This window comes from Nicotiana sylvestris, chromosome 8, assembly GCF_000393655.2.
Source record: "Nicotiana sylvestris chromosome 8, ASM39365v2, whole genome shotgun sequence".
Lineage (NCBI taxonomy): Eukaryota > Viridiplantae > Streptophyta > Magnoliopsida > Solanales > Solanaceae > Nicotiana > Nicotiana sylvestris.
This window is the reverse complement of record NC_091064.1, coordinates 57,652,416-57,677,463: the sequence shown is the minus strand read 5'-3', so window position 1 is coordinate 57,677,463 and position 25,048 is coordinate 57,652,416. Positions and strand designations below refer to the sequence as shown.

The window sequence follows — 25,048 nt, the reverse complement described above, 5'->3', positions numbered from 1 at the left end:
AGTAGAATTAGGTATGCTAGAGTATTCTTACCCTCATCTCGAATCGGACAACCATCATACATAGATTTAGCTAATAGAGACCCTCAAACGTGAGTAGCAACTAGAGAAGAATCATTCAATATCTCTGGTTGTCTACCAAATCTCAAATCAAAGTACGAGGACACCTAAGAGTAGGTAGATCCCAAATTAGTCGATGCAAGTATATCAAATGAACATATATAAAGAATAAATGTAACCACAACATTCCAGGCCTAAACATCCTATTTAGTAAGTTAAAAACTCTCGCTTGGCCTCTACCAACATTCTCTATTCTTGATTCTCAGTAGCACGATCTCCAGCACCTTGCCTCTATTTCCCGTACAGTATAACCTAAAGTATTATGAGTAGTCTGAGTAGATACAGCTAACTAAACAGAAGTCTGGCTAGAATTCCTTGGAGGATGAGGGCAATCCCTCAAGAGATGTCTCAGCTGGACATACCAAAGGTACTCTCCAGTTAGAATACGACACTGCCCTAAATATGATCTACCACATGTCTGGCATGCTGGAATAGTGGCATATATATTCCTAAAACTACGATGTCCGGATGTTGATGATGATGGTCCCTTTGTAGTTTGTCTATGAGATGGTATGTTTGTAGACTGTGAAACCAAGTCTATCCCTATTTGAGAACCATGTTGTTGTTGTCCCTCTCTAGCTAGATAAGCACTCCTAAAGAGTGCATCGTTGTCTGACTGAGTAGGCGTGGACTGCCTATAATTGAAATCACTCTTGCCCCCAGATGTAGCTCCACTCAACCCACCGATACTACGGACTCTTTTGTTTTCTCGCTCAATCCTATCCCCCTCCTGATATGACTTACAACGAAGAGAATTTTTAACTACCTTAGAAAGGTAACGTCTCGGACACTTTGTACCACCGAACGATGATAATTATGCTCAAGTCTATCCACACACCGTCTCACTTTCTCCCTTTCATTTATAACCAAAAAGTGAGCATACCTAGCTAATTCAATAATCTTAGCCTCATACTCTATAATTGTCATAGTGCCTTAACGCAATTGCTCAAACTGACGTAACATATCATCTCGTTTGCTCAGTGCAATGAACTTGTCCATAAACATAGCTGAAAACTCTGACTAAGTGATAGGTGGTATCCCTGCTCGTCTAGATCTCTGAATCAAAGTCCTCCATGACTCAGCTCTCCACGCCACGAGTCTCTTTCAGTCCTAATATACTAATCAGTATCTTTTTGCGACGCACAATAAACTTGGCCATCTGAGGTGTCTGAGGAGCTGCAACATTCAACTGAACTAGTGTTTGTGTCTGTGAAGTAATTTAAGGAGTTAGAAGTCTATCTTGAGTAGGCACCAATACCTTTAACACATTTAATAATCTTACCACTGCATCTGCAGGTAAGGCAACGGTAGGTACAACAGTTGGCACTGGTGGTGGAGTGTCCTGAAATACCTATTCATTCACCTGCTCTGGCACAACAACTTGGGGATGGTCCCTATTCATAACTCTAGGCTGAGAAGCTCCATGTGTCCTTGTTTGAGCCTTAGTCTGGTGGACCCTAACTTGACCAATGACCACCTCCTCGGATAGTACCATGTCCAACACAGCATCCAGCAAATGCATTTGATCGTCTATCATAGGAGGATGCATGTGTTTAGCGTGAAAGAAACATTTCAAAATCAAACTCAAGTCATTTTACCGTACGATTAAACAAAAGAAGAAACATTGTATGCAAATAAATTCGTTCGCAAACTAAAAAAGGTAGTTTGGTGGTTCATGTTTCTTCCTACGTATTAATCCACAGTGTCAATGCGAAATTCGAAAATATGTCTTTTAATTTGTTTGAGCCGACTGATTTGGAGTAAAAATAAATAAATTCTTTCCTTCAAAAAGTAAATGTTCTTTCTTGATCATTTATTTATAGAATTTAAGGATGAACAAGATGTGATAATGTGTAAAAAGCTGATAACACCACGCAACCAAATGAAATTACTTAAAATGTTTTCTAATTCTTGATCAAATGAGAATTGCTAAATATTTTTACTTGTGTTACTATATCAACTTCTGATTTGTAAACGACATAACATAATAATCACATCTGATGTTAATATTATTGATCCACGTGTTTTCTTTTTCATATTTTAATCACTTCTTTTCTTAATGAATGAAACATTACCAACATAAGATGGAACGAGCCTTTTAAAGTTAAATTAAAGGTATATTTACAGTAATAAACGGAAGTAATGTTTTAAAGGTCAAAGTTGAAACTTTTTCCAGCACGAGATTGTTCTCAAGTCTAAGAACAGCATTGGCGCAGTAAGTTTACATTCCAATGCCTAGCCTTTCACAAAAAGGGTCAGCTGTGGAAAATTGAAGAAATTATATAGCCTTTTCTACTGGTTGTATGATTATTATGACTTGGAGATTACAAAAAATAAAGGGAAATCACCCACGTGTTGGATAAATCAAAAAGGCAATTAATTCGACTTTCTATGACTTATACAAATCCTATCATCTTTAGTATAAAATGAAAGCAAACAAAACTAAAATAAACTTGACACTTTTCTTTCTCTCTTCTTTGAGTTATCATTAATTTCATCAAACACCTAGAAAAAAATGGCTCTCTTCGTATGATGAATTCGTAGAAGTTGCAATATCAAGCACAATCATATATAAGAAATATATATTAATCCCTGTCCCTTATAAAACGATGTCTTCTCCAAAAATTTCTATCTTGTTTCTTTTTCTCATTTTATTCTCCTTACGGACAACAACAGCTTCTGCGACCAAAAAGGTAAGTTTGCTCGGTCCTGTTTATTTACTATATAAATTCGTTGTAATCATGGTCTTTTAGGTTTAGAAAAAATGAAACCATCTCTGGTTAGCATTCTATGTAAAAACATGAATTGGATAATGCAACATTTATATGTGTCAAGAACATTTCTTCTTCTTCTACCACCACCGAGGAGTGTCGTGTGATGGGTGATCTTTTCACTTTTAATCAGAATTATTCAAGCGTTAGGAATGGACATACGTGGAGTGAATTTAAACTTGATGGGTTCAACTTTAGTAATGGACATCATTCAATGAGAATGGAGAATTTCTTGATAGGAGCAACTTATCCCTTAATGGGCCTACACAACATGAATTTGAATTAGTTGGACTAGTGAATTTCATATGGTTCTTCTGTCTAATTTCATATATATTCTTCGACTGCAGTCTTATGTGGTATATATGGGATCGCATTCTCATGGCTCAGCTCTTACTAGGGCTATTCTCCAAAGGGTATCAGATTTCCACATTAACTTCCTCGCAGCATTCTTGGGAGGGTATGAAAAACTTTCTGTGAAAATTTTGATCATATCTTAACATTTATTTCTAATTATTTATTTATGCATGCAGCAAAGATAAAGCAAAGGAATCCATATTTTATTCATATAGAAGGCGTATTAACGGTTTTGCAGCTGATTTGGAAGAGAAATTTGTAGCTCTAATTCAATGTAAGCCTTATTTATTCCACACTTACGTTCTAGAGGAGAGTTTAAGTTTTAAACTTAGTTGATGGGTTCATTATTATGAGTTTAATTAGTCGAAATTTTAGTGGTTTTTCCGTTTCGAAATTATTGGTTTTGATTGAATTCGGTGTACAAAAGCTGAATCCATCTCATGTTTATACTTTCTGATTAATCATTAGTTGATAAACACTATTAATTATGTGTGCAGTGCATCCTAAGGTGATTTCTGTTTTCCCAAATGAAAGGAGAGAATTACACACATTCCATTCTTGGGATTTTTTGTCTTTGGAAGACAATGGTGTAGTTACCTCAGGTTCTTTGTGGGAAAAAGCCAAGTTTGGGCAAGACATTATCATTGGAAATCTCGATACAGGTATGTATATATTTCCTTTTCTGTTCATCATTATTTTGTGTCTGAATGAGATTAATAATAATTCCTCCGATCCTTTAGGTGTTTGGCCAGAAAATCCAAGTTTCAATGACGAAGGTTATGGGCCCATTCCATCAAGATGGAAGGGTGAATGTCAAAATGACGATAAGGTTCCATTTTCTTGCAATAGGTATATATGTCTCTATTACATGGGAAATATAATGCTAGTTCTATTCTACTGATTTAAAGGTAATAAATAGGTGGGTTGAGTCAAACTTAAAAAGTCCAAGACTGATCAAATTAATAAACAGGTCATGATTCAACCCATCCAAATTTGACACGAGTTGGTCAAATGAGTTGGTTTAACATACAAATAATGGTTCCTACCCACATTGACCCAACTTCCCCTTCCTTTTTGAAAAAGAATGTGAAAGATAATGTATTTTCTTAATTTATTACCTTAAATTCTTCCAAAATTACATAATTTTCAATCTACAAGTTTGATTTGCATGTTTGGGTTGTTTTGGTTGCATTGACCCATTAGGTTAATTTTGACCCGTTTTTATTTAATAGTTTGGTGGGTCATTTCGGATTCAATAGTTGGTTATATTCAAATCAACAAACAGATCATAACTTTATCTATTTAAACTTGAACGAGTAGGACGGATTAAAAAAAAGGATCAATTTTTGCATGAACACATTATTCTAACAAACGTTGTGATTTGATGCATAATTTGTAGGAAGCTTATAGGCGCCAGGTATTTCCACAAAGGATATGATGATTTAAGGGGAAATAATAATACAAGTAATATTCCCAACTCTCCCCGTGATACCGAAGGGCATGGAACACACACACTGTCCACTGCGGCTGGTAATTTTGCTCCCAAAGCAAGTGTCATAGGAGTGTACAATGGCACTGCAAAAGGTGGTGCCCCTAAAGCTAGAGTTGCTGCTTATAAGGTACCTAACCTATTACATTATAGCATTCCATTTCACTCAAAAGTTCAAACCACTATAACATGAACATAAGATTTAATTTATTAAATTGACAACATAAAGAACTCTTTTACACTATTAGTGTGCTTTAACCAACGGTAACATGTAACATATCTTATTTTTCAACTAACCAATCCTACTTTTTATGACCGTTACCTATAGTTATTTTCTAGGTGATCCGATAGTATTTAAAAAATTACGTAAGAAACTAAGCTCTCTTTTTTTCTTTAATTTTTTTTTAAAGAAGTTAAGCTCATGAAAATAGGGTTTAACTTATATATACCGAAAGTTTAAGACTTTTACATTATTGGTGTATTTTATATAACCAGTTAGAAGTAGGTAATAACACGGCCTTACTTTTCGAATTCATTAGTCTCACTTTTTATGAACGGTACTACAAGTAGTTATGTTTTAAGTGAAATGATAGTGTAAACTTTTGTACTAGTAAACTCCATTTGATTATAGCTTTTAGCTTCCCGTTGCATTTAAAAGCTTAAACAACTTTCATTTCTCTTTGAATACAAGGTGTGTTGGCCAGCAAAACAAGGAGGAGGGTGTTTTGACGCTGATATCCTCAAAGCATTCGATTTCGCCATAGATGATGGTGTTGATGTGATCTCTGCCTCTGTTGGTGGAAAACCACGGCCATATTTTAGAGACGCGGCGGCAATCGGGGCGTTTCACGCCATGAAAGAAGGTATCGTAGTGGTGACTTCTGCAGGAAACTCAGGACCTATGCTTTCAACTGTGGGCAATATTGCACCTTGGATGATAACCGTGGGAGCAAGTACCATTGATCGTGAATTTGAATCCAATGTCAAACTTCAAAATGGACTTACCATCAAGGTTATAGTTTTGACTAAATTTTCTTTATATTTTGCACTAGTTATATCTATAATTAGCATTTTATTTGGCCCTCTAATTAAATTCAACTTGAAAATTTTCTCGCAATTGGCTCATCTGGCTTAAGAATTCATCAATTTGAAGTCATATAAGGTGTCAAGCCTTAGTTCGTGAAGTAGAAAGATGTGTGACGACTATTCTATTTCGTGATATGACACTCTTTCTTTTTTAATATCTTTTACAAAGAATGAGACTATTTAAAATTTCAAAATTCCTTAGCTATTAAATTCTTATTCATAATGACATGCTCTTATACCTATAGAAATGTCATCACATGCTTAAGATCACAAGTTCTAATGATACTTCTGATATGTGCAAAAAATCGATATATTTTTTAAAAAAAAATTCATCAAATACGTCATATATATAATATTAAAGGAATGGGGTATTTCTTTATTATTTACTTGATTCATTGATTATTTTGTTTATCATGACATCAAAAATTTTGTTCTCTTCATCAAGTAGGGAACGAGCATTTCTTATCCATTGCCAGAAGAAAAATTCTATCCACTTATTAATGGGGAGCAAGCTAAAACTGCAAATGCAACGGTTGGAGATGCGTAAGATTGTCCTACTTCGAATCTAATACTCTCTTTATTCCATTTTATATGACACGCTTTCTTTTTAGTACGAAAAATGATACAATTCTATATTTAATAGTAATTCTTTAAAGTTTAAACTTCTAGTTTTATCTTAATAACATGTTCTAATAGTCATAGAAAGGTCATGTCATATATAAGATTATAAGTTCTAAGGATACTTTGATCTGAGCATGTGCGAAAGTACTTCTTTCTTAACCTCTATGTTCAGGCAAACACTATCATATAAAATAAAACATGCAAACACCGTCATATAAAATGAAGCAGACTTGTCCGCTTTAGGTTCCTTCGCCACAGTTTTCATTTAGATTTTTGTTTATGCATGCATGCAGTAAGCTTTGTAAGCAAGCAACATTGGATGCTAGTAAGGTGAAAGGGAGGATTTTGGTTTGTTTAAGGGGAAATAACACGAGAGTAGATAAAGGGCACCAAGCTGTAATGGGAGGTGCTGTTGGAATGATACTTTGCAATGACCAAACGAGTGGAAATGACATTATTGCAGACGTTCATCTCCTCCCAGCTTCCCATATTACTTACAACGACGGTCTTGCCGTTTTTGCCTACATCAATTCTACCAAGTATCTTCTCTTTCTCTTTACTCAGACAAACCTCCGCTTGTGCTTTAAAATTGAAATGTATAAGTAAATGGATTCACATTATGGGAAAATATTTTCTAATTTTCCCATGTTTGGTAATATACATTTCAATTTGTTTTCATTTCAACAAGTAGTAATTTTATTCATTTTTCGGTGTTTGGTACGTATCTTTATAATATACACTATATTATTATAAAAAAATTCACGATTAATGTACCTTAATCTATAACAGGTTACTAATTAGTAGTAGTACTTATTATAGAGATTTACTTCTAATTACCTTGTAAGTGACTTTATTAATTATGTAAATATTTTTTAGGTCGTCAAAGTACATAATTTTAACTCTACTTTATAAATTCTATATCCCGGAAGTACTAAAAAATTTATACATTAATCATGCATGTTACTATTAAGGCAATTACGAGTAAATCTGCATGAATTGATAACCTATTAAAAATGTGCTAACCTGATATAATAGTTAGCTTAAAAATTTTGTACAGTCGGTGTATGTAACTTATGATAACATATTAGTTACCCTTTTGCCCAGATCACTAATTAATACTTATCATAGAAATATATTTGTAATTATTTTATAAGTGATATCACTATATAAGTACTTTTATATGTATTGTCAATGCATAAAACTCAAAACTCTATAAATATAAGTGATTAAATTGCTCATATACAAGTTCAATAAGTCCATAGACTACAGACTACTTTATTCTGTGTATTGTCAATGCATAAAACTCAAAACTCTATAAATATAAGTGATTAAATTGCTCATATACAAGTTCAATAAGTCCATAGACTACAGACTACTTTATTCTATAAATATAAGTGATTAAATTGCATATATACGACACTAATGGTTCTACCTTGTATTAACTAGCAATGCTATGGGCTCAATAACCGCACCAAAGGCAACATTAGGTATAAAACCTGCTCCAACTATGGCTTCTTTTTCATCCAGAGGTCCTAATTTGATTACACCTGCAATCCTCAAGGTTTGTTATAGAGCAATTATTGGTTAGCTACTTAATTATTTATTACGTTATTGTTTTTGTACAAAATTAATTTTGTGTTACTGTTGTATATATAGCCTGATATCACTGCACCTGGAGTGAATATTATAGCTGCCTACACCGAAGGAAATAACCCCTCAAATGAAGTATTTGACAATCGTAGAACAGCTTACAATGTAATGTCTGGAACATCAATGTCGTGTCCTCATGTCTCTGGGATTGTAGGACTTCTTAAAGCTATTCACCCTGATTGGAGTCCTGCTGCCATTCGATCTGCTCTCATGACTACTGGTATATACCCTTTTTTTCGTTCTCAAAGCTATTCACCCTTAATTTATCTGTCTTGTTTTTTAGGTTTTTATAGTATTAATATGACTTAGATAGTGGTAAAAGCGTTTACACCATCAATGGATATAAGTTAAACCATTTCAAAAAAAGAGTTTTAACTTTTTTATACTAAAGTGTAAAAGAATTATTAAAATAAATCCTTTTGAAAATGGTACGTTTAATTAGTAATAGTGTAAAAGAATTTCTACGCTATTAGGTTGCCCAAAATATAACTACCGCCCCATAATAAGTTGAATTAGCTACTTAAAATATAACTAAAGGTAATTAACTACCCCTTAATAAGTGGAATTGGTTAATCATAAAAAATAAGGCATGCAATTTACTACAACAAGCTAAAATTACACAGGTAGCACAAAAATTCTTTACAGTCATAATACTTTATCTGATTTTGATCTAGTTTTACAAATGTATCTAATGGTTTTAATGTTTATTTTCAGCAAGCCCAATAGATAATACAGGAAAACCGTTGCTTGATACCACCAAGGAAGCAGCAACACCATTTGCATGTGGAGCTGGGCCTATAAGACCAAATCTTGCTTCTGATCCTGGACTAATATATGACTTAGAAGTGGATGATTATTTGAACTTTTTATGTGCATCTGGCTATGATAGTCAAGTTATTCGCACCTTCAACAAGGCTCCTTATATATGTCCACCACTTAGTAATTCAAGTCTTTTGGAATTCAATTATCCTTCAATAACTGTTCCAGCTCTTTCTGGCAACTTAATTGTGACTCGTACACTGACAAATGTCGGTCCGCCGGGTACTTTCACGGCTCGAGTTGGCCAGCCTCCTGGAATCTCAGTAGTTGTGGAACCAAATGTGTTGATATTCAAGAGCCAAGGTCAGAAGGAGAGGTTTAGTTTGCATATTAAAGCTGTGAATACTACTTATCTTGCTGGAGTGGATCAACACAAATATGGAGAGTTGGTATGGTCAGATGGTACTCATACTGTCAGAAGCCCGATTACTGTGGAAATTGCACGTTGAGATTATATATCACACTTTGATTATTCTTAGCTAACTAAACCAACCTCTGTGTAAAAGTGTAAGGTGAATGAATGATCACCCTCACTTAGGTAGCTAGGTCTCTGTATCAAGAAAGAAAAAATACAGAACAACGAAAAAATTAAATCTATTAGATACTTCATCCTTGTCCTCAGAGGACGGATGGGTGGCTGGGGGAGGCATAGGAGTGACAACTTGAAGATTCTATGTTCGGATCTCAGTTGTAACACTCGCTGTAAGCTCATCTGCTCCACCTTCAGTAAGCAGTTTACACAACACATGTTCAAAGCTCTATTTATGTTGTTCAAGCATCCAATATTGTTTCACTTTACAAAGTTCTGAGAAAGCAGATTATGTTTCACTTGGTTTCAAGTCTATATATTGAAAACACAAGTGCATTTTATGTATTCAATCTCCTAATGCATACATGAAAATTTTTGAACAAAAGTTCTTATATATTCTATCCTACTTCTAATGCATATAGGTATCCAAGTATAAAACAGAAACAGGAAAATATTGAAATAACACAGGGCTCGGAATAACAACAGCAGCATGAACTGCAATTATGTTACCAGTCGATAAGAGTTCTAAATTCTTCATCACAGAATACTAGTAGTTGGAAAATATTCTTCTCTTTATGTCACCAGATATAAAGATCATAACTGCACATTAGGTTTCTGCACCTCAACAACATAAATAGAGCTCCATTCCTTGGTCTCCATTATCATCTCAGTTACATTCTTTCGATTTCTTGAAACTGAACTCCACACGAAAGTTATCACGTGCCAGTAGCTTAGCTAACAAATGCTCTTTCCCTTTCAAGTTAAAACTGAGTTATTATTACCAATTCTTTAAATCAAACCTTCCTCATGAGAAGGAAAATTTTCTGATCCAGCTCAAATAAAATGTTGCTTATCAAAACAGTAAATCCATCGTTACACTAATAAAATGTTGCTTATCAAAACAGTAAATCAGTTGGTCCCAACAACCAGAACATAGATAAATCTCAAACACTAAATTTAGACTTCTAGCCCAAAAAAGAAAACAGAGAAAAACCGAGTATAGGAAAGTACCATTATATTCCACAATAAAATGCAATAGAAAAAACTCGTACTGAGAAACAAGTCATAGAAATAAAATAGAAATGGCACTTAGAATTTAATCTTCGCATATGGGAGATCTAAGAAGTCAGTCTGAGCCAATTCCATATCAACTCTTGGAAACAAGAAGTAAAAAGCAGATATTGCTAAGGTGTGCACAAATGATAAGGCAAGAACATGTCAGAAATAATGAATTCAGGTTCATGGAATTGAATTGAATATGAGAAAAGTTATCCAAACATACGCTTTAACATGCTTTCCTGAACCTTCCTCTGAGATCCTATATAGCTTCCCATGCATGACATATTCAAACTTGTCAGCAAGTGATTTCTTGTTACCCTGCCATCACGTTGCAATACCATCAAGTATTATCTGGATTTCTAGGAGTTTGACCACCAGACATAACAAGTATCAGACGGTCAAATGAAAAATGAAGAAAAAGAAAGAAGTTCATATATGCATTTAGCTAGACAATTACATTAGAGGTTAGCTCTAAGCATTGGCAGAGATCTTTCTATACCAAAGAACTGAACCAGAATAGATCGAACCCCTCCTTTTCCTTCCAATTAGCGAGATTCTCTCTTACTTATGATATTGTGGTCAAGCCTAGCTTCTTAAGATATTTAGTTATCAAACAGAAGTCTTAATTAACGTTTCAAGTTTGGCCTCATCATCTGTTGCATGGAAGTTTACTCAGAGTTTCAGTTATTTTGTTTGCATGGGTTGGAGCCATGGGAGAATATGTGGCATATTATAGACTTCCATAGAAATGTTTCCTTATAAGCATATTTCAGAGCAACAAGTACGCCTATATGAATCCCTACGAGAGGCTCCCTCTCTATTTTCTACTGGTATACTAAAACTAGACCTAAGGGTTATATCATGACTAACCTTAACTCCAAGTAGCTGGTATAACCTATATGGATCTTTTGCTTATGTTGTGTACTATTTTTCAACAAGTTTATATGGATTTCAAGACCAGGTGTATTATTAAAATGAACGAAAAAATATTTAACCTTAGTACACTGTTTGAGTAAACCAGGTGTAAGCTTCACAGGTGAAGGAAATTATTTACAAGCCTATATATTGAAAACACAAGAGGATGTATATTCAACATTCTCCTAATGCATAAACTGAAGGAAATTATGGTCTACTCATTGAAAAAGACAAGGGGTTCTTACATAGACAACCAAATATAAAATGCATACAGGAGGATGTTCAAGTACACAAGGATCAGAATAACAGCAATTAGGAAACATTCTTTCTAATGGTAGCAGGTACAAGGATCGTACAGTGTTTTAAAAGGCGTTTTCGGGGCTAGCTCCGGAGCGAGCCCTGGGGCGAAGCGCATCAAACATGCCCCGAGGCGATGGTGTGGGGCGAAAATCTCAAGAGGCGTACACACAGCAATTTGGGGCATATGTCCGGGCGTTCGGGACGTACGCTCAGGCGTTTGAGGCGCGTTTTTTTAGTGAGGCGTAAGCCCCAGAGATTTTTTCAAATTTAAACAAAATTTATTGAATAAGTCCATATAATACCCCAAATTCTCAAAAGTCAGCTTGGTAATTACTCAAAAGTTTTAAAAAGGAACTGAAAAGTATTAAACTTAAAAGTCAAGACCTTTTTTTATTGATTGAAGCCCTAATTCATGGTCTTTCCAAATTCTTTATCTTATCCGCTAATCTGCTAATATCTCCCAAAAGCAACGAATATTCAATTTTTTTGTTTACAAATACAAATAGAACTTCATTCTCCTTCATAGAAGCAAGTTCAAAGTTCAAATTGCAGGTTAATTATCCTTTTTGTTCCTCCATGTAGAAAACCTTATAAAATGTTAAAAGTTAAATACCTATGGGGCTTACGCCCCGTGCCTCGGGGCTTATGCCTCACTGAGGCATATGTAAAGCCTTTTAAAACACTGGGATCATAATTGCAGACTAGATGAGGTATGGTTGTGGATATTGCATGGATCTTTCAAGAAACACTGAAAGATTAGCTACAAAAAATGTATGTACTTGTACCGAATGCTTATACACGCACAGCAGATACGAATCCATAGTCGAGTCCATAAAAATATATAGCAATAAAAGATAGAATCACATAAGTCAAGCAATAGATCTTTTTGGAAATGGCGTGTTGATTGAAAACCCATATTACAAATTCTTTAGGGTTAGTAGAATTTGTACAATGGCGGAGAATGTAAGGCGGGGAATAAGAGAATGGGCCTTGAAAGGGAGCTCCATAGCTATTTGACGATGAGGAAACATGCCAAAGCGAACTTAAAGATAATAAATACCACACTTTACAATCATTGCAAAAAGACTCCAAAAAATGACCTTTTTGACACAAAGGAGACTTGAAAGATCTTGATGTGTTTCCTTATGAATGAGATCATAGTTGTCTTAAGTTTTTAAGGGATACTTATATGTTACGAGTTTAGGAAGTTAAATGACCGCAAGACAGATTTTCTGGTTTAGTTTTGGTGACTAGTTTCAAAACTGAAGACTTCAGCAAGTACTATTTACTACTTTGGTTCAACAACCCATAAAGTCAGTTTAAGGAGATCCATAAGCAAACACCAACTGAAAGATGTTAAGATAATTCTAGGTTACCGAATTTATTTTGGTTCCCACTTAACTGGATTTGACAAAAATTGAGATTGCATAGTACCTTTGAGAAAACAGTAAAGCAAAAATCTCGTGAACCAAAAATATTCAATAGAAGCTAAATGCGAAAGATTCATTTAAAAAAATCAAAATATAGAAAGGAGAAAGAAAAACAAGGTTATTTGGGAAAATTTTGCTTCAATGGTTTAAGTCTTAAAGATATCAAAGTACGGACAGAAGTTTAGTTCTCATAACCATTGGGGCGGCCATGACGTTCCTGCAGTTTTCAGAATTGATTCATACAAAAGGAACAGAAGCCTTGTAAAGGAATATAAGTCACTCTGATTAGCATGTCCCTCTACTTCTAGCAAAGTAAATATGAAAGCCCCATTTGTCATGATGTGCCATAACAGGCCAGTTCTAATGCTTGGTGTTAGCTTTTTCAAGCCCTAGGGGAGGCAAGATAGCAAGAATAAGGTTGGAAACCAGAAGGGAGTTTGAGAACACCAAGGAACATTGAGGAAAATTAGAAATTCAGACTCAGTAGAAACTAGAAAGTACTCAAATCTGTCAAAGATTTTGGAACCAATATGTGTATGTGCATACAGGTTTTTGGTCTCTCCAAAATGCAAGATCTGGAAACTAAAAGGAGAACCACATAAACTTGGTTTCCTCTGTTTTAAATCAAGACTGAGCCGAATTGACATTTCCAGTTCATGCTACCTGTTTCTTTTAGCATATGCCCCAATTGTGTTTTCCAAGCTCGAATCATGTTAACCCCAGTAAAGCTATCATTTAAGGCAAAGAAACTTTGAAAAAGACGAAATAAAAACCCAAAAAGTCATCTTTTATCAATGCTCATGTAAAAAAGGAGAAATGGAAAAAAAGTGAAAAAGACCAAAATAAATCCCAAAGTCATCTTTTATCAGTGTTCGTATTTCTCAAAAAACGAGAGGAGTAAGAAATGGAAAAAGGATAAACATGGCCAATGAGGAATCATATAGCCGACCTAACTTGTTTGGGGCTGAGGCATAGTTGTTATTGCTGGAGAAAAAAAATGAAAAAGGGACCTAATTTAGTCTCAGGCGAGTTGCCAAAACAGATTAATAATATACGTAATAAATCAACAATCTAACATAAAAACCAAAACTATTTCTACAGAAGATGGGAAGAAAAGGGAAATGAAGAGAATAGCAATTGTAAGGTCTCCTCTCTCATTAGCCCATAGGCGAAACAAAAATCATAGCAAGGTATACCTACTTAGAAGGAAATAATTACAGTTATCTGTAGAACAGTGTGTTCGTGGAAAGTAACAGGACTGGAGCCATGTATATAAGTGTACATCTGCTTGATATAACAAATGCTCCAGCGAGGATAATGACATATTGAAGCATAACAAATGTACAAATAGCAGAAATCATAAAATCAGAGGACATCTTACTTATAAGAAATGCAAAGCAAAATTTCTTCTCTAGATGCTCAGAATTTAAAGCATTGTACCATCTATCATTAATCCTACATATGACAGAAATTCTTGATGCATATGTCATAGTCGTTTATTCACATTCTTATCTATTCTTGCTTTCCTTGATTTTTCCCTTCTTTTTCTTTCTCAAATGCTAATGAAATCTAACAGAAAAGGAACCAAACAACATTTCGTTATCATCCAAATAGCATTATAGATGGATCCTTCAGTGCCGAATGGCGATAAATCTAGTTATGGCAATACCAAATGATTACACCTTTCACTGGCAGATACCATTTGTTTGTCCTGCCAATTATCTTAGAACGCAATTGAACAGCCATCACAAACTGTATCAGAAGGAACCACACCTCTGTGGAGCAAAAATGTGTCTTATGACACATCAAAACAGACACCAAAAATAAGCTGATATATTCACTAGTTTCTAGATCTAGTTACTAGATGAGCTATCTAATTGATGGATTTCATAAACACTTCCAGATAGACAAGGTTACAAAACCAAAATATTTTAAGGGGCTCACTTCTTCAAGAACAGTACATTCCAAAAGCCTCTATATAGCAAGTTAGTTTTCTAATGAAAATACATATATTTGTATCAAAAGGCACTTGATGTTTCTTATTTTTTTTTAAAAAAGGCAGCCCGGTGCACTAAGCTACCAAAAGGGTCTATTGTACGCAGCCTTACCCTGCATTCATGCAAGAAGCTGTTTCACGGCTTGAACCTGTGACCATAAGCTCCTTGCCTTGATGTTTCTTACTTAATGAAAATAATTCGCCATGGTAACTTAAACACATATCCTGGAGACTTCAAGTACCATCTTTATGATTGTTAATATAAATCACAGAATCAGAATTATATCAGTCAAGCTAACACTTGCAAATCCACAAGGATAGACATAAATCATTACAGCATATTACCTGAATGAAATAATCAGTATCTGGTGTCCCGTCCAAGTTCAAAGTAGATGCTAAAACCATCATAAATTTCTCTTTCACACGCATAGGATATATCTCAGTGTTCACATCCAACAGCATGTACATATCAAACTGCTCACTTCGTGCTTCAATGCGATTAACTACAAAATGCACAAGATATTCTTAGATCACATCATTTGCAGAAAACATGTCTGCAGCTTAATAATTCATGGTGGCAATAATAAACCAAATTTAGTCCATCATATGCCAAAATTCACAGTTTGTCAAGAAACTACACTAACTCTATATTCCATTACTCCATCACATGCGTAATCAGCAATACACTTATCAGTACTCTAGTGTTCAATGCTGATTGCTCCCAGTTGTAATTTGGCCTGTACCCAGTCTGCTGAACCACCAGTGTCCACCACACAACCCCATGCCCTTCCTATGCCCATTATCACTCATGCGAAAGACACTAGAAGGTGTAAGTATAGAACGAAAGATTGGATCATTTATACTGGAGACTATCGGAAAGAAGGTCATATAAGACCACAAGACCATATCTTTGTCTCAGAGGTAGCGCTCTTACTGTATGACGGATGATGTTGTTTGCCCAGGAAAAAAAACCAAGAAAAAAGAAAGACAACGAAGTCCAGCAAACATGGATAGATTAAGAAAGCCAGTACAAAAGCACAAAACTTATCAAAATTCATCAGAGGCATTTCCAGTAAACTACATGAATACTCTTTCCCCTTTTCTTTTCTTTTTTTGAATGTCCACGTAACAAGGAGTTTTTCCTTTAACCTTTTTCTTTCTCCTAATTACAGTCATCGTTAGAATCCGGGGTGGGCCAAATTACATAACAAAGGGAGACTTATTTCAAAGTGTTAAGATAGCTCGCACTATAGATGCAATGATAAAGCAACAACACCTGTCTTTTTCTTATAGGTAAGACATGGGGCAATAAGCCCACTTCACAAGTTCCCCTGTTTCTCGATTGAAAGCTAAAGGTGCCAACCATCTAAGCAAAGTCTCATTTGTCAAAGAAGAGAGCCAAGACAAGCTCAAGTTATCAGGGATACGAGAAGGTCATATCCTAATAATTCCTGGTCTACTGTGAACAAACTATCTTAGTTAATTTCTTTGATTCCTTCAACTTATTCTTCAAGTGGTGTACCATGACCATATTATCACTTCCCCTTGAGATAAAAATTGATATGGTCGGACAAGTATATTATTATGGAATGCAAAGTTAGGACATCAACCGGGGTGATGCATCAATCTTTCACATCTATTTTAAATGATGGTGGTGTCAGGGCTAGCTTGCGTATACGTCGACTATTTTACTGGGTACATGCTATCTCCACCAGCACAAATACCGAATAACTCTGCTCAGTAAGGCTTAACCAGATAAGAGGAAATTACCTAATATTTTTTGTCAACCTAAGACCTCATGGTTCTCCACTCACTTCAGCACAAATACCATTTTTGTCAACCTAAGACCTAATATTGGGCGTCATTCACAACGTTTTTTCACATAGTGTAAAGTTCATTTAATTAACAATTGAAAAGAAAAAATTGACAAGAACTAACAGAGAGCATAAACAAATTGATCAATTACAGCGGGGAAGAATGATAAATTGGCATACCTCTATCGAACTTTTTACCGTCCGGATCTTTTTGAGTGACTGTAAACATATCTTCGAACAATGTTTCAACCATCTTGAAGAACCTGCAAAAGTCATAACCATTGTCACAAAGCTTTTTTTTTATAACTTGAGAAATTTCCGAGGCCAATAGCGCACGGTTCGAAACACAATGGAGGATTGGCCTACCCCTTTACCCTTCTCCACACTGAATCTAAAATATATAGTCTAAACCCTTTGAATTAGTTGAATAAAAGTAGCTTTTAAGCACTTGAGTTTAAAAGCGCTTTTGAAGTGGTGAAGCTGAATTTAAAAAATAACAGTGATTTTTTTCCCTTTGACCAGATCTTTACATTAAATTCTTTCTGTATACTTGACAACTTCCTATTTCAAACTCTTTATCATTTGCAATTTCTGGAGATTCATAAGTATTACTAGTATAATAATCTTTTAGTACGTTATAAAACATAATAGGCTAATTTCGGTGCAAATAGATGAATAAGGAAGTCCCATGAAGAAAACACCAAATTTGATTAACAAAAATGTTTATTGCAATTATATTGAGAAGAAAAGGTGTTTGGATTGGCTTATTTTAAATGCTTATTGACTTTTAAGCACTTTTAGTTTGTGTGGTGTTTGGCAATGATAAAAAGTGCTTAAAAGCACTTACTTTTAGGCATAAAAAGTACAAAATAAGCTAAAAGCCAAAAATTGGGTATTACCAACTTATGGCTTTTGGCTTTTAGCTTAAAAACTAACTTTTATAAGCCAATCAAAACACCCTCCTACTACGGCGGAGAATAAGCAGGAACGAGAAATTGCAGAAAGGAAAGAAATAACGTGGGGTTAGGGCATACGGGGGAAGGGTACTTTAGAATTTACAAAAATATGTAAGGGATAATAAGGTAAATGACTTGGTCAAATTTGGAGAGCTTTTCAGCTAAAGAGCAACTAAGTTGGGAGTAATATTTTGGTCGACAAAAGAAGTATAAAGCCTCATTTGTTTACACTTAACGGAGGTCTAAATCTTATACAGACCTGATATTAAGTATATTTTGTTTTTAAAATTTTAAATTTTAATTATTCAGATCTTAATCATTAAGTGTGTTTATTTTTTTTTAGGGAAAATTACTGTCACACCTCCTTTTTCCTATACCCCGGAAGGGTATATATGGAATTATTTCCAACTTAAACTGACAATCGAAACGGGATTATTTATTTATTAAATTCAGAGTCGTCATTTGGGATAATTTTATGGTGTCCCAAGTCACCGGTTCAAATCCCGAATCGAGGAAAAGATTGACTCTGTATTACAGTCCGCGAACACAGAAATCCGGGTAAGGAATTCTGTTAACCCGGGAGAAGGTATTAGGCATTCCCGAGTTTCGTAGTTCTAGCACGGTCGCACAACTATTATAATTGGCCTATTTACTTGATTTTAGTACATGTTTTTAGCCTATGGTGCAATTTTAACTTTATAACCGCTTTTATTTAATTATTTTTTAGGAAGGTTTCAACGTTATCTAAAACACGTCTTGAACCACGTCACATAAATGCACCTGCGGTCCCAGACATATTTTATTTAACTTTGTTGAGATTTGGATTTGGGTTACATAAATGCACACCCGAGTTTAAGAAGGTGATTTTTAAAATAGTGCGCCTAAAGTAACTACGCATTTTTAAACTTGCGAGGGCCATGGAAATTCAACTAAATGGCACGCCTCGAATTCTAAGGATTCAAATGTTAATTAAGCGAGGGCCATGCATTTTAAGATTTTATTTGGCACGGCCTCAAATCTATTTGTCTAAAAATCAATCGAATTATTGAAGGCCATAAATTAATTGTTTTATCTACTACGGCTCCCCTCACAATTGTTATCTCCACTCTTTATTCTTTTTATGCAATGGACCTTGGATATACCGCAGCCATGTTTCCTACCCACAATACTTCTTCAGTGCATCACAACCACAACCCGCTACTGAAATGAAATGGTCCACAAGACTTAGCTACTAAGATCAAGTTCAATATCTACCAAATCTCTAGCATCATAGAGTATGAAATATGAACGAGAAATAACAACGCAAGGAATCAGACCAAACTTGAGTTTATGACATACATAGAGATACTCACTAACATTGTTATTCCATTCAAATAGGCATTATAAAACTCTACAATTTATATATCAATCAAGACTAAGATAAAAATGAACCTTTACATGAATTTGAGCTTTGATTTATCAACTTGAAACTCAAAACATAATTGGAGAACCTCAACATCGACCTCGCTAGCTTGACCGAAACTTGCATGTTTTAATGGGTAAGGGATGTTGCGTTTTGGTAGTAGCTTTGGGAGCAGAAACGAGGTGTTTTTGGGGTCTTTTTAGAGCTGATCGGGGACTGTTATTCAGCTGGTTTGCGGCTATTTCCAGCTGCTTTTTTGGCCTGCTTTTTGCTACACTTTTGGAGTGGTTAATGGCTGAAACGCTGGAGCTTCAAGGCTGGTTTACAATGGATGTTTTGAAATTTTGTGAGAAGAGTTGCTGCTGCGTTTTCGCAGGTATTGAAACAGATTTTGGCGACTTTGTAGAGCTCTAATGACTGCTTTTTATGATGGAAGAAGGCTGGCCAGAGTTGGCGACACTACGGCGAAACGCTAGAGAGGTAGTAAGCTAGCAGCAAACGGTTTCTCATCCCTCTCGTGCCCTCTCTGTTTTTCCCCACAAACAACTATATAATAGGCTATCCACATGAATCACTTTATATAAATGGACACCTTAAAGAATTATAAGTGGCTACTGCAACAAGTTGAAATAATTTAACATTTAAGACTAACTTTCACCACATACTTCCATCAATTATGTGAAACAGACACAATCATTTGGCTTCAAAATCCTACAATAAGAATCTAATGATCAATGACTAATTTCAGCTCAAGTAATCAGTTGGAATAATCAGCCCAAGCAATAGCTAACATAGAAATGACAAAGCAAGTCCGGTGATGAATTCCCGAAAATATTTTTTGATTCTTTTTTTCAGGAAGAAAATCTAAAGATTTTTGGATTTCAGTTTTTCACCTAAGGAAGAAACTTTAAAGATAAACAAAAGATAAAGTACGTTTCTTTTTTCTTCTATATACAATATCCTAGAGTTCTAGTGAAAATAAAAGAATATTTTTTTTCATTTTTCATTAAATTCCCAAAGAAGAACCTCAAAAGAAAATCTTTTTGAATTTTTGAAATGAATACCTTAAAGAAAACTTTTTTAAAAAAAAAAAGTACTAAAAGAAATTTTTTTTTTTTTGAATTTTTAGTCCTAATATAATAAAGGAAATATAAAAACAAATTTTTATTTTAAGTTCTAAATATTAATTGCCTAAAGGAAAAACCACATCAAATAATTTTTTTTTCAATTTCTAGGAGTAGTATTCCTAAAGAAAATTCTAACGGAAATATAAAAACGCAAAATATCCTCTCTCTTTTTGGATTTTGAGTTATAACACATTTTTTCAAATACAATATAAAAAGTACAATAACAAAAAACTCGACATTACTGTACAAAATAAAAGGGTAAAAGACGACATAAAAAATCAGACTCAAAACATAAAAAAATAAATTAAAAAAAACATTCTTAAGCAACTCCTGAATGAGCGATCTTGACTGGATGGTCCTAAGGCGTCTGTCATGCCCAAACTCCGGTAAGTAGATCCACACTTGTATGAGAAAATTAGGACAAAATAAAGTTAAAGACCTAGAATGCTAGGTGAGACAATAACCTTTCATGTTGGACGCATGCAAGACATGATTGAGGCTATTTTTGCAAAATGGCTTATGTGGCTAAAAATGCAATATTCAGCTAAGACCCCGCGAAGCCAAGAACCTAAACTCACTAGGAAGACCAGATCCTATGTAGGTTGCCTACGTATCACGCCCCGAAAGATGAGAATCAGGTATGTGTAGTTCGGGCAGATCGGATACGAGCGAGAATTTAAAAAAATAACTAATTTAGAGAAAACATATTTTTTGTCTTTTGTTTTGAAAAATAATGAAACAAGTAAACTCTTTTGGATTTTCTTTTCCCTTTTTTTGATTTTTTGATTTTCAGAAAATGATGAAAAGTGCAAAATCTTTTTTTGAATTTTTCATGTTTTTCTTTTCTTAACAAAAAATGTGACAGAAAACATAATTGGTCCATACTTGCTTTATTTTTCACACTTCACCCTATTTTTTTTCATTTGCCCTCAACTATTATTGGTCCGCCAAATGACCATTTTACCCTTGAATAAATGCAACATGTAGCACATAGAATGCATCAGGATGGTCTTTTATTTTTGGGTACACCTGTCCTAGACGCACCCAACCCCTGTGTTGAATCCCAAAGTCAAATGCACATGATGCAAATAAGCATTCCTACTAGGGATCCGGCATGAGGCTGAGTTATTCTAAGTTCAAAACCTGGGTATGTTGTTCTAGACTTGTGTACCCGAGTGGACAACTCGAGCCGAGGAGAGCTACGTACCGGGAACCAAAAGGCCATCCGGCTTTGTAACTTGTTCGAGCCTCTTCCTAATTTAAGGTATGACACTAACAGAAAAGTAGTTACGCCAGCGTGCACATCCCGAAGATGAGAAGAGAAGGGTTTCGTAGCAGTTTATATACAGTTCAGATAATATCAAAGCGGTAAGAAGCAACATTTAGCACATTACGCCCAAACATGTAAGTAAAATCAGATAATAAATAAAGCCAAATATAACAATTATTCTAAGCTCGAATTCTGAACCCTGAACCAGAAGTTCTTGGTTCTTATCCCAAGCAGAGTCGCCAGAGCTGTCACACCTCCGTTTTACCTACACCACCGGAAGGGTATATAGGGAGTTTTTTCCCACTTAAAGTGACAATCGAAACGAAATTATTTATTTATTAAATTTAGAGTCGCCACTTGGGATAATTTTAATGTGTCCCAAGTCACCGGTTCAAATCCCGAATCGAGGAAAAGATTGACTCTGTATTACAGTCCGCGAACACAGAAATCCGGGTAAGGAATTCTGTTAACCCGGGAGAAGGTTTTATGCATTTCCGAGTTCCGTGGTTCTAGCACGGTCACTCAACTATTACAATTGGCCTATTTACTTGATTTTAGTACATGTTTTAGCCTATGGTGCAATTTTAACTTTATAACCGCTTTTATTTAATTATTTTTTAGGAAGGTTTCAACGTTATCTAAAACACGTCTTGAACCACGTCACATAAATGCACCCGCGGTCCCCGACATATTTTATTTAACATTGTTGAGATTTGGATTTGGGTTACATAAATGCACACCTGAGTTTAAGAAGGTAATATTTAAAATAGCGCGCCTAAAGCAACTACGCATTTTTAAACTTGCGAGGGCCATGGAAATTCAACTAAATGACACGTCTCGAATTCTAAGGATTCAAATGTTAATTAAGCGAGGGCCATGTATTTTAAGATTTTATTTGGCACGGCACGCCTCAAATCTATTTGTTTAAAAATCAATTAAAATATTGAAGGCCATGAACTAATTGTTTTATCTACTACGGCTCCCCTCACAATTGTTATCTCCACTCTTTATTCTTTTTATGCAATGGACCTTGGATATGCCGCAACCATGTTTCCTACCCACGATACTTCTTCAGTGCATCACAACCACAACCCGCTACTGAAATGAAATGGTCCACAAGACTTAGCTACTAAGGTCAAGTTCAATATCTACCAAATCTCTAGCATCATAGAGTATGAAATATGAATGAGAAATAACAGCGCAAGGAATCAGACCAAACTTGAGTGTAACACATACATAGAGATACTCACTAACATTGTTATTCCATTCAAATAGGCATTATAAAACTCTACAATTTATATATCAATCAAGACTAAGATAAAAATGAACCTTTACATGAATTTGAGCTTTGATTTATCAACTTGAAACTCAAAACATAATTGGAGAACCTCAACATCGACCTCGCTAGCTTGACCGAAACTTGCATGTTTTAATGGGTAAGGGATGTTGCATTTTGGTAGTAGCTTTGGGAGCAGAAATGAGGTGTTTTTAGAGCTGATCGGGGACTGTTTTTCAGCTGTTTTGGCAGCTGGTTTGCGGCTGTTTCCAGCTGCGTTTTTGGCATGCTTTTTGCTACATTTTTGGAGTGGTTAATGGCCGAAACGCTGGAGCTTCAAGGCTGGTTTACAATGGATGTTTTGAAATTTTGTGTGAGGAGTTGCTGCTGCGTTTTCGCAGGTATTGAAACGGATTTTGGCGGCTTTGTAGAGCTCTAATGACTGCTTTTTATGATGGAAGAAGGCTGGCCAGAGTTGGCGACGCTACGGCGAAACGCTAGAGAGATAGTAAGCTAGCAGCAAACGGTTTCTCATCCCTCTCGTGCCCTCTCTGTTTTTCCCCACAAACAACTACTCCCTCCGTTTCAATTTATGTGAACCCATTTGACTGGACACGGAGTTTAAGAAAAGAGAGAAGACTTTTGATCTTGTGGTCTAAAATGAGGCACATATATTATGTGTGACTATAAATCTTTGTGTAAAGGTAAATTATTTACAAATAAGGAAAGGGGTCATTCTTTTTGGCACGGACTAAATAGGAAATAGGTTCACATAAATTGAAACGTAAGGAGTATATAATAGGCTATTCACATGAATCACTTTATATAAATGGACACCTTAAAGAATTATAAGTGGCTACTGTAACAAGTTGAAATAATTTAACATTTAAGACTAACTTTCACCACATACTTCCATCAATTATGTGAAACAGACACAATCATTTGGCTTCAAAATCCTACAATAAGAATCTAATGATCAATGACTAATTTCAGCTCAAGTAATCTGTTAGAATAATCAGCCCAAGCAATAGCTAACATAAAAATGACAAAGCAAGTCCGGTGATGAATTCCCGAAAAGTTGGCAGAACAAAACATCGAACAAAGCTACACTTAAATGGAGAATAGGTTCAGTTCAACATTTAAACCAAAGTGAGCGACAAACTAAAACAGATGGAATCATTATCGGATTCAGTGACACATCCACGAAATCAATTAGGAACATGGGTTGAGTAACTCAGATCTTCATTCATAGATTTGAAGTAAAATAGACAGATGAATATCTACGTACCTAAATGCAGTGAAATCAGTGAAATCGGACCCAATGAAGGCCGTGGAGACTAAATACGAAGCTCAGCCAAGCAGAAATAGCAAAATCAGCAGATCCGAACAAAGAGCAGGGCCAATTTTTCAACCACAACAATATGTAGAACCCAGAATATGAAAGAGGAAAACAACAATGTTGAACAAGGATGAATCCTGGTCTTCTATCCTCTCTTTTTTGTGAAATTTTTGGATTACAGATCTAAGATTTAATTAAGAGCTTCTCCTTCTTTTTCGATTGGTTTCAGATATGTGTGTTTTATGAGTGAAGGAGTGTGTATGAGAGCCAAAGTGAGAATGGAGGAGAAGAAGGAAAAATGGAGAAGAAGAGGAACTCAGATGCGCCGTTTATCTGGGGTTAGGATCTGATCTCATTTTTTTGTTTCTAATTACATGTAGGGCAGGGATTGGGCTTGGTTGGACAGATTTTGGTGCCATTTATTTTTACTTATTTTGGCTTTAAAATGGCCCAAGTTCCGAATTTAAACTCAATTAAATAAACTCTTTATTTCCTTTTCTTTTTTCTTTTTTTTAATTAAAAATTCTAGAAATTAAAATTCTGAATTATCTAAAAGTGTGAAATTAAACTAATTAACTAATTATAAAAATTATAAAAGCTACTTAATCCTAAATTAAAAGAGAGAAAATCAATAAAAGAAAAAAGTGTAAAAACGAAGCAATTTTTGTGATTTTCATTTTTTATAAAACAAGTAACTACTAATTAATCCTAAAAATATAAAATAAAGC

General features: G+C 35.0%; 2 protein-coding genes across 3 annotated transcripts; one reads left to right on the top strand and one right to left on the bottom strand.

Annotated features, from left to right (window-relative positions):
• Positions 1-2,574: 2,574 nt before the first annotated feature.
• Positions 2,575-9,356, top strand: LOC104211896 (subtilisin-like protease SBT5.4). Its single transcript, XM_009761033.2, has 12 exons — positions 2,575-2,810; positions 3,236-3,345; positions 3,419-3,516; positions 3,740-3,904; positions 3,983-4,091; positions 4,642-4,861; positions 5,423-5,743; positions 6,266-6,360; positions 6,732-6,977; positions 7,885-7,999; positions 8,095-8,308; positions 8,803-9,356. The coding sequence occupies exons 1-12, from the start codon at positions 2,727-2,729 to the stop codon at positions 9,354-9,356; spliced, it is 2,331 nt and encodes a 776-aa protein (XP_009759335.1). The 5' UTR covers positions 2,575-2,726.
• Positions 9,357-9,654: 298 nt separating this feature from the next.
• Positions 9,655-24,690, bottom strand: LOC104211897 (DNA-directed RNA polymerases II, IV and V subunit 8B-like). Of its 2 annotated transcripts, XM_070152776.1 has the most exons (5): positions 24,270-24,690; positions 17,131-17,213; positions 15,482-15,639; positions 10,719-10,813; positions 9,655-10,189 (listed from the first exon to the last, which is right to left on the bottom strand). In XM_070152776.1, the coding sequence occupies exons 2-5, from the start codon at positions 17,201-17,203 to the stop codon at positions 10,168-10,170; spliced, it is 348 nt and encodes a 115-aa protein (XP_070008877.1). In that variant the 5' UTR covers positions 17,204-17,213; positions 24,270-24,690; the 3' UTR covers positions 9,655-10,167. The 2 variants fall into 2 exon arrangements, with proteins under 2 accessions (XP_070008877.1, XP_070008876.1); XM_070152775.1 differs by having other exon boundaries at positions 9,655-10,813; positions 24,270-24,689.
• Between the last annotated feature and the right edge of the window lie 358 nt (positions 24,691-25,048).

Bases quoted from the DNA above. Each gene is read 5' to 3' on its own strand.
- LOC104211896 (XM_009761033.2), top strand. From the start codon at position 2,727: ATGTCTTCTCCAAAAATTTCTATCTTGTTTCTTTTTCTCATTTTATTC. The intron at 2,811-3,235 runs GTAAGTTTGCTC...CTTCGACTGCAG, and splicing joins CAGCTTCTGCGACCAAAAAG to TCTTATGTGGTATATATGGG. The intron at 5,744-6,265 runs GTTATAGTTTTG...TTCATCAAGTAG, and splicing joins AAAATGGACTTACCATCAAG to GGAACGAGCATTTCTTATCC.
- LOC104211897 (XM_070152775.1), bottom strand. From the start codon at position 17,203: ATGGTTGAAACATTGTTCGAAGATATGTTTACAGTCACTCAAAAAGAT. The intron at 15,640-17,130 runs GTATGCCAATTT...TGCATTTTGTAG, and splicing joins CGGTAAAAAGTTCGATAGAG to TTAATCGCATTGAAGCACGA. The intron at 10,814-15,481 runs GTAATATGCTGT...ACGTGATGGCAG, and splicing joins ATACTGATTATTTCATTCAG to GGTAACAAGAAATCACTTGC.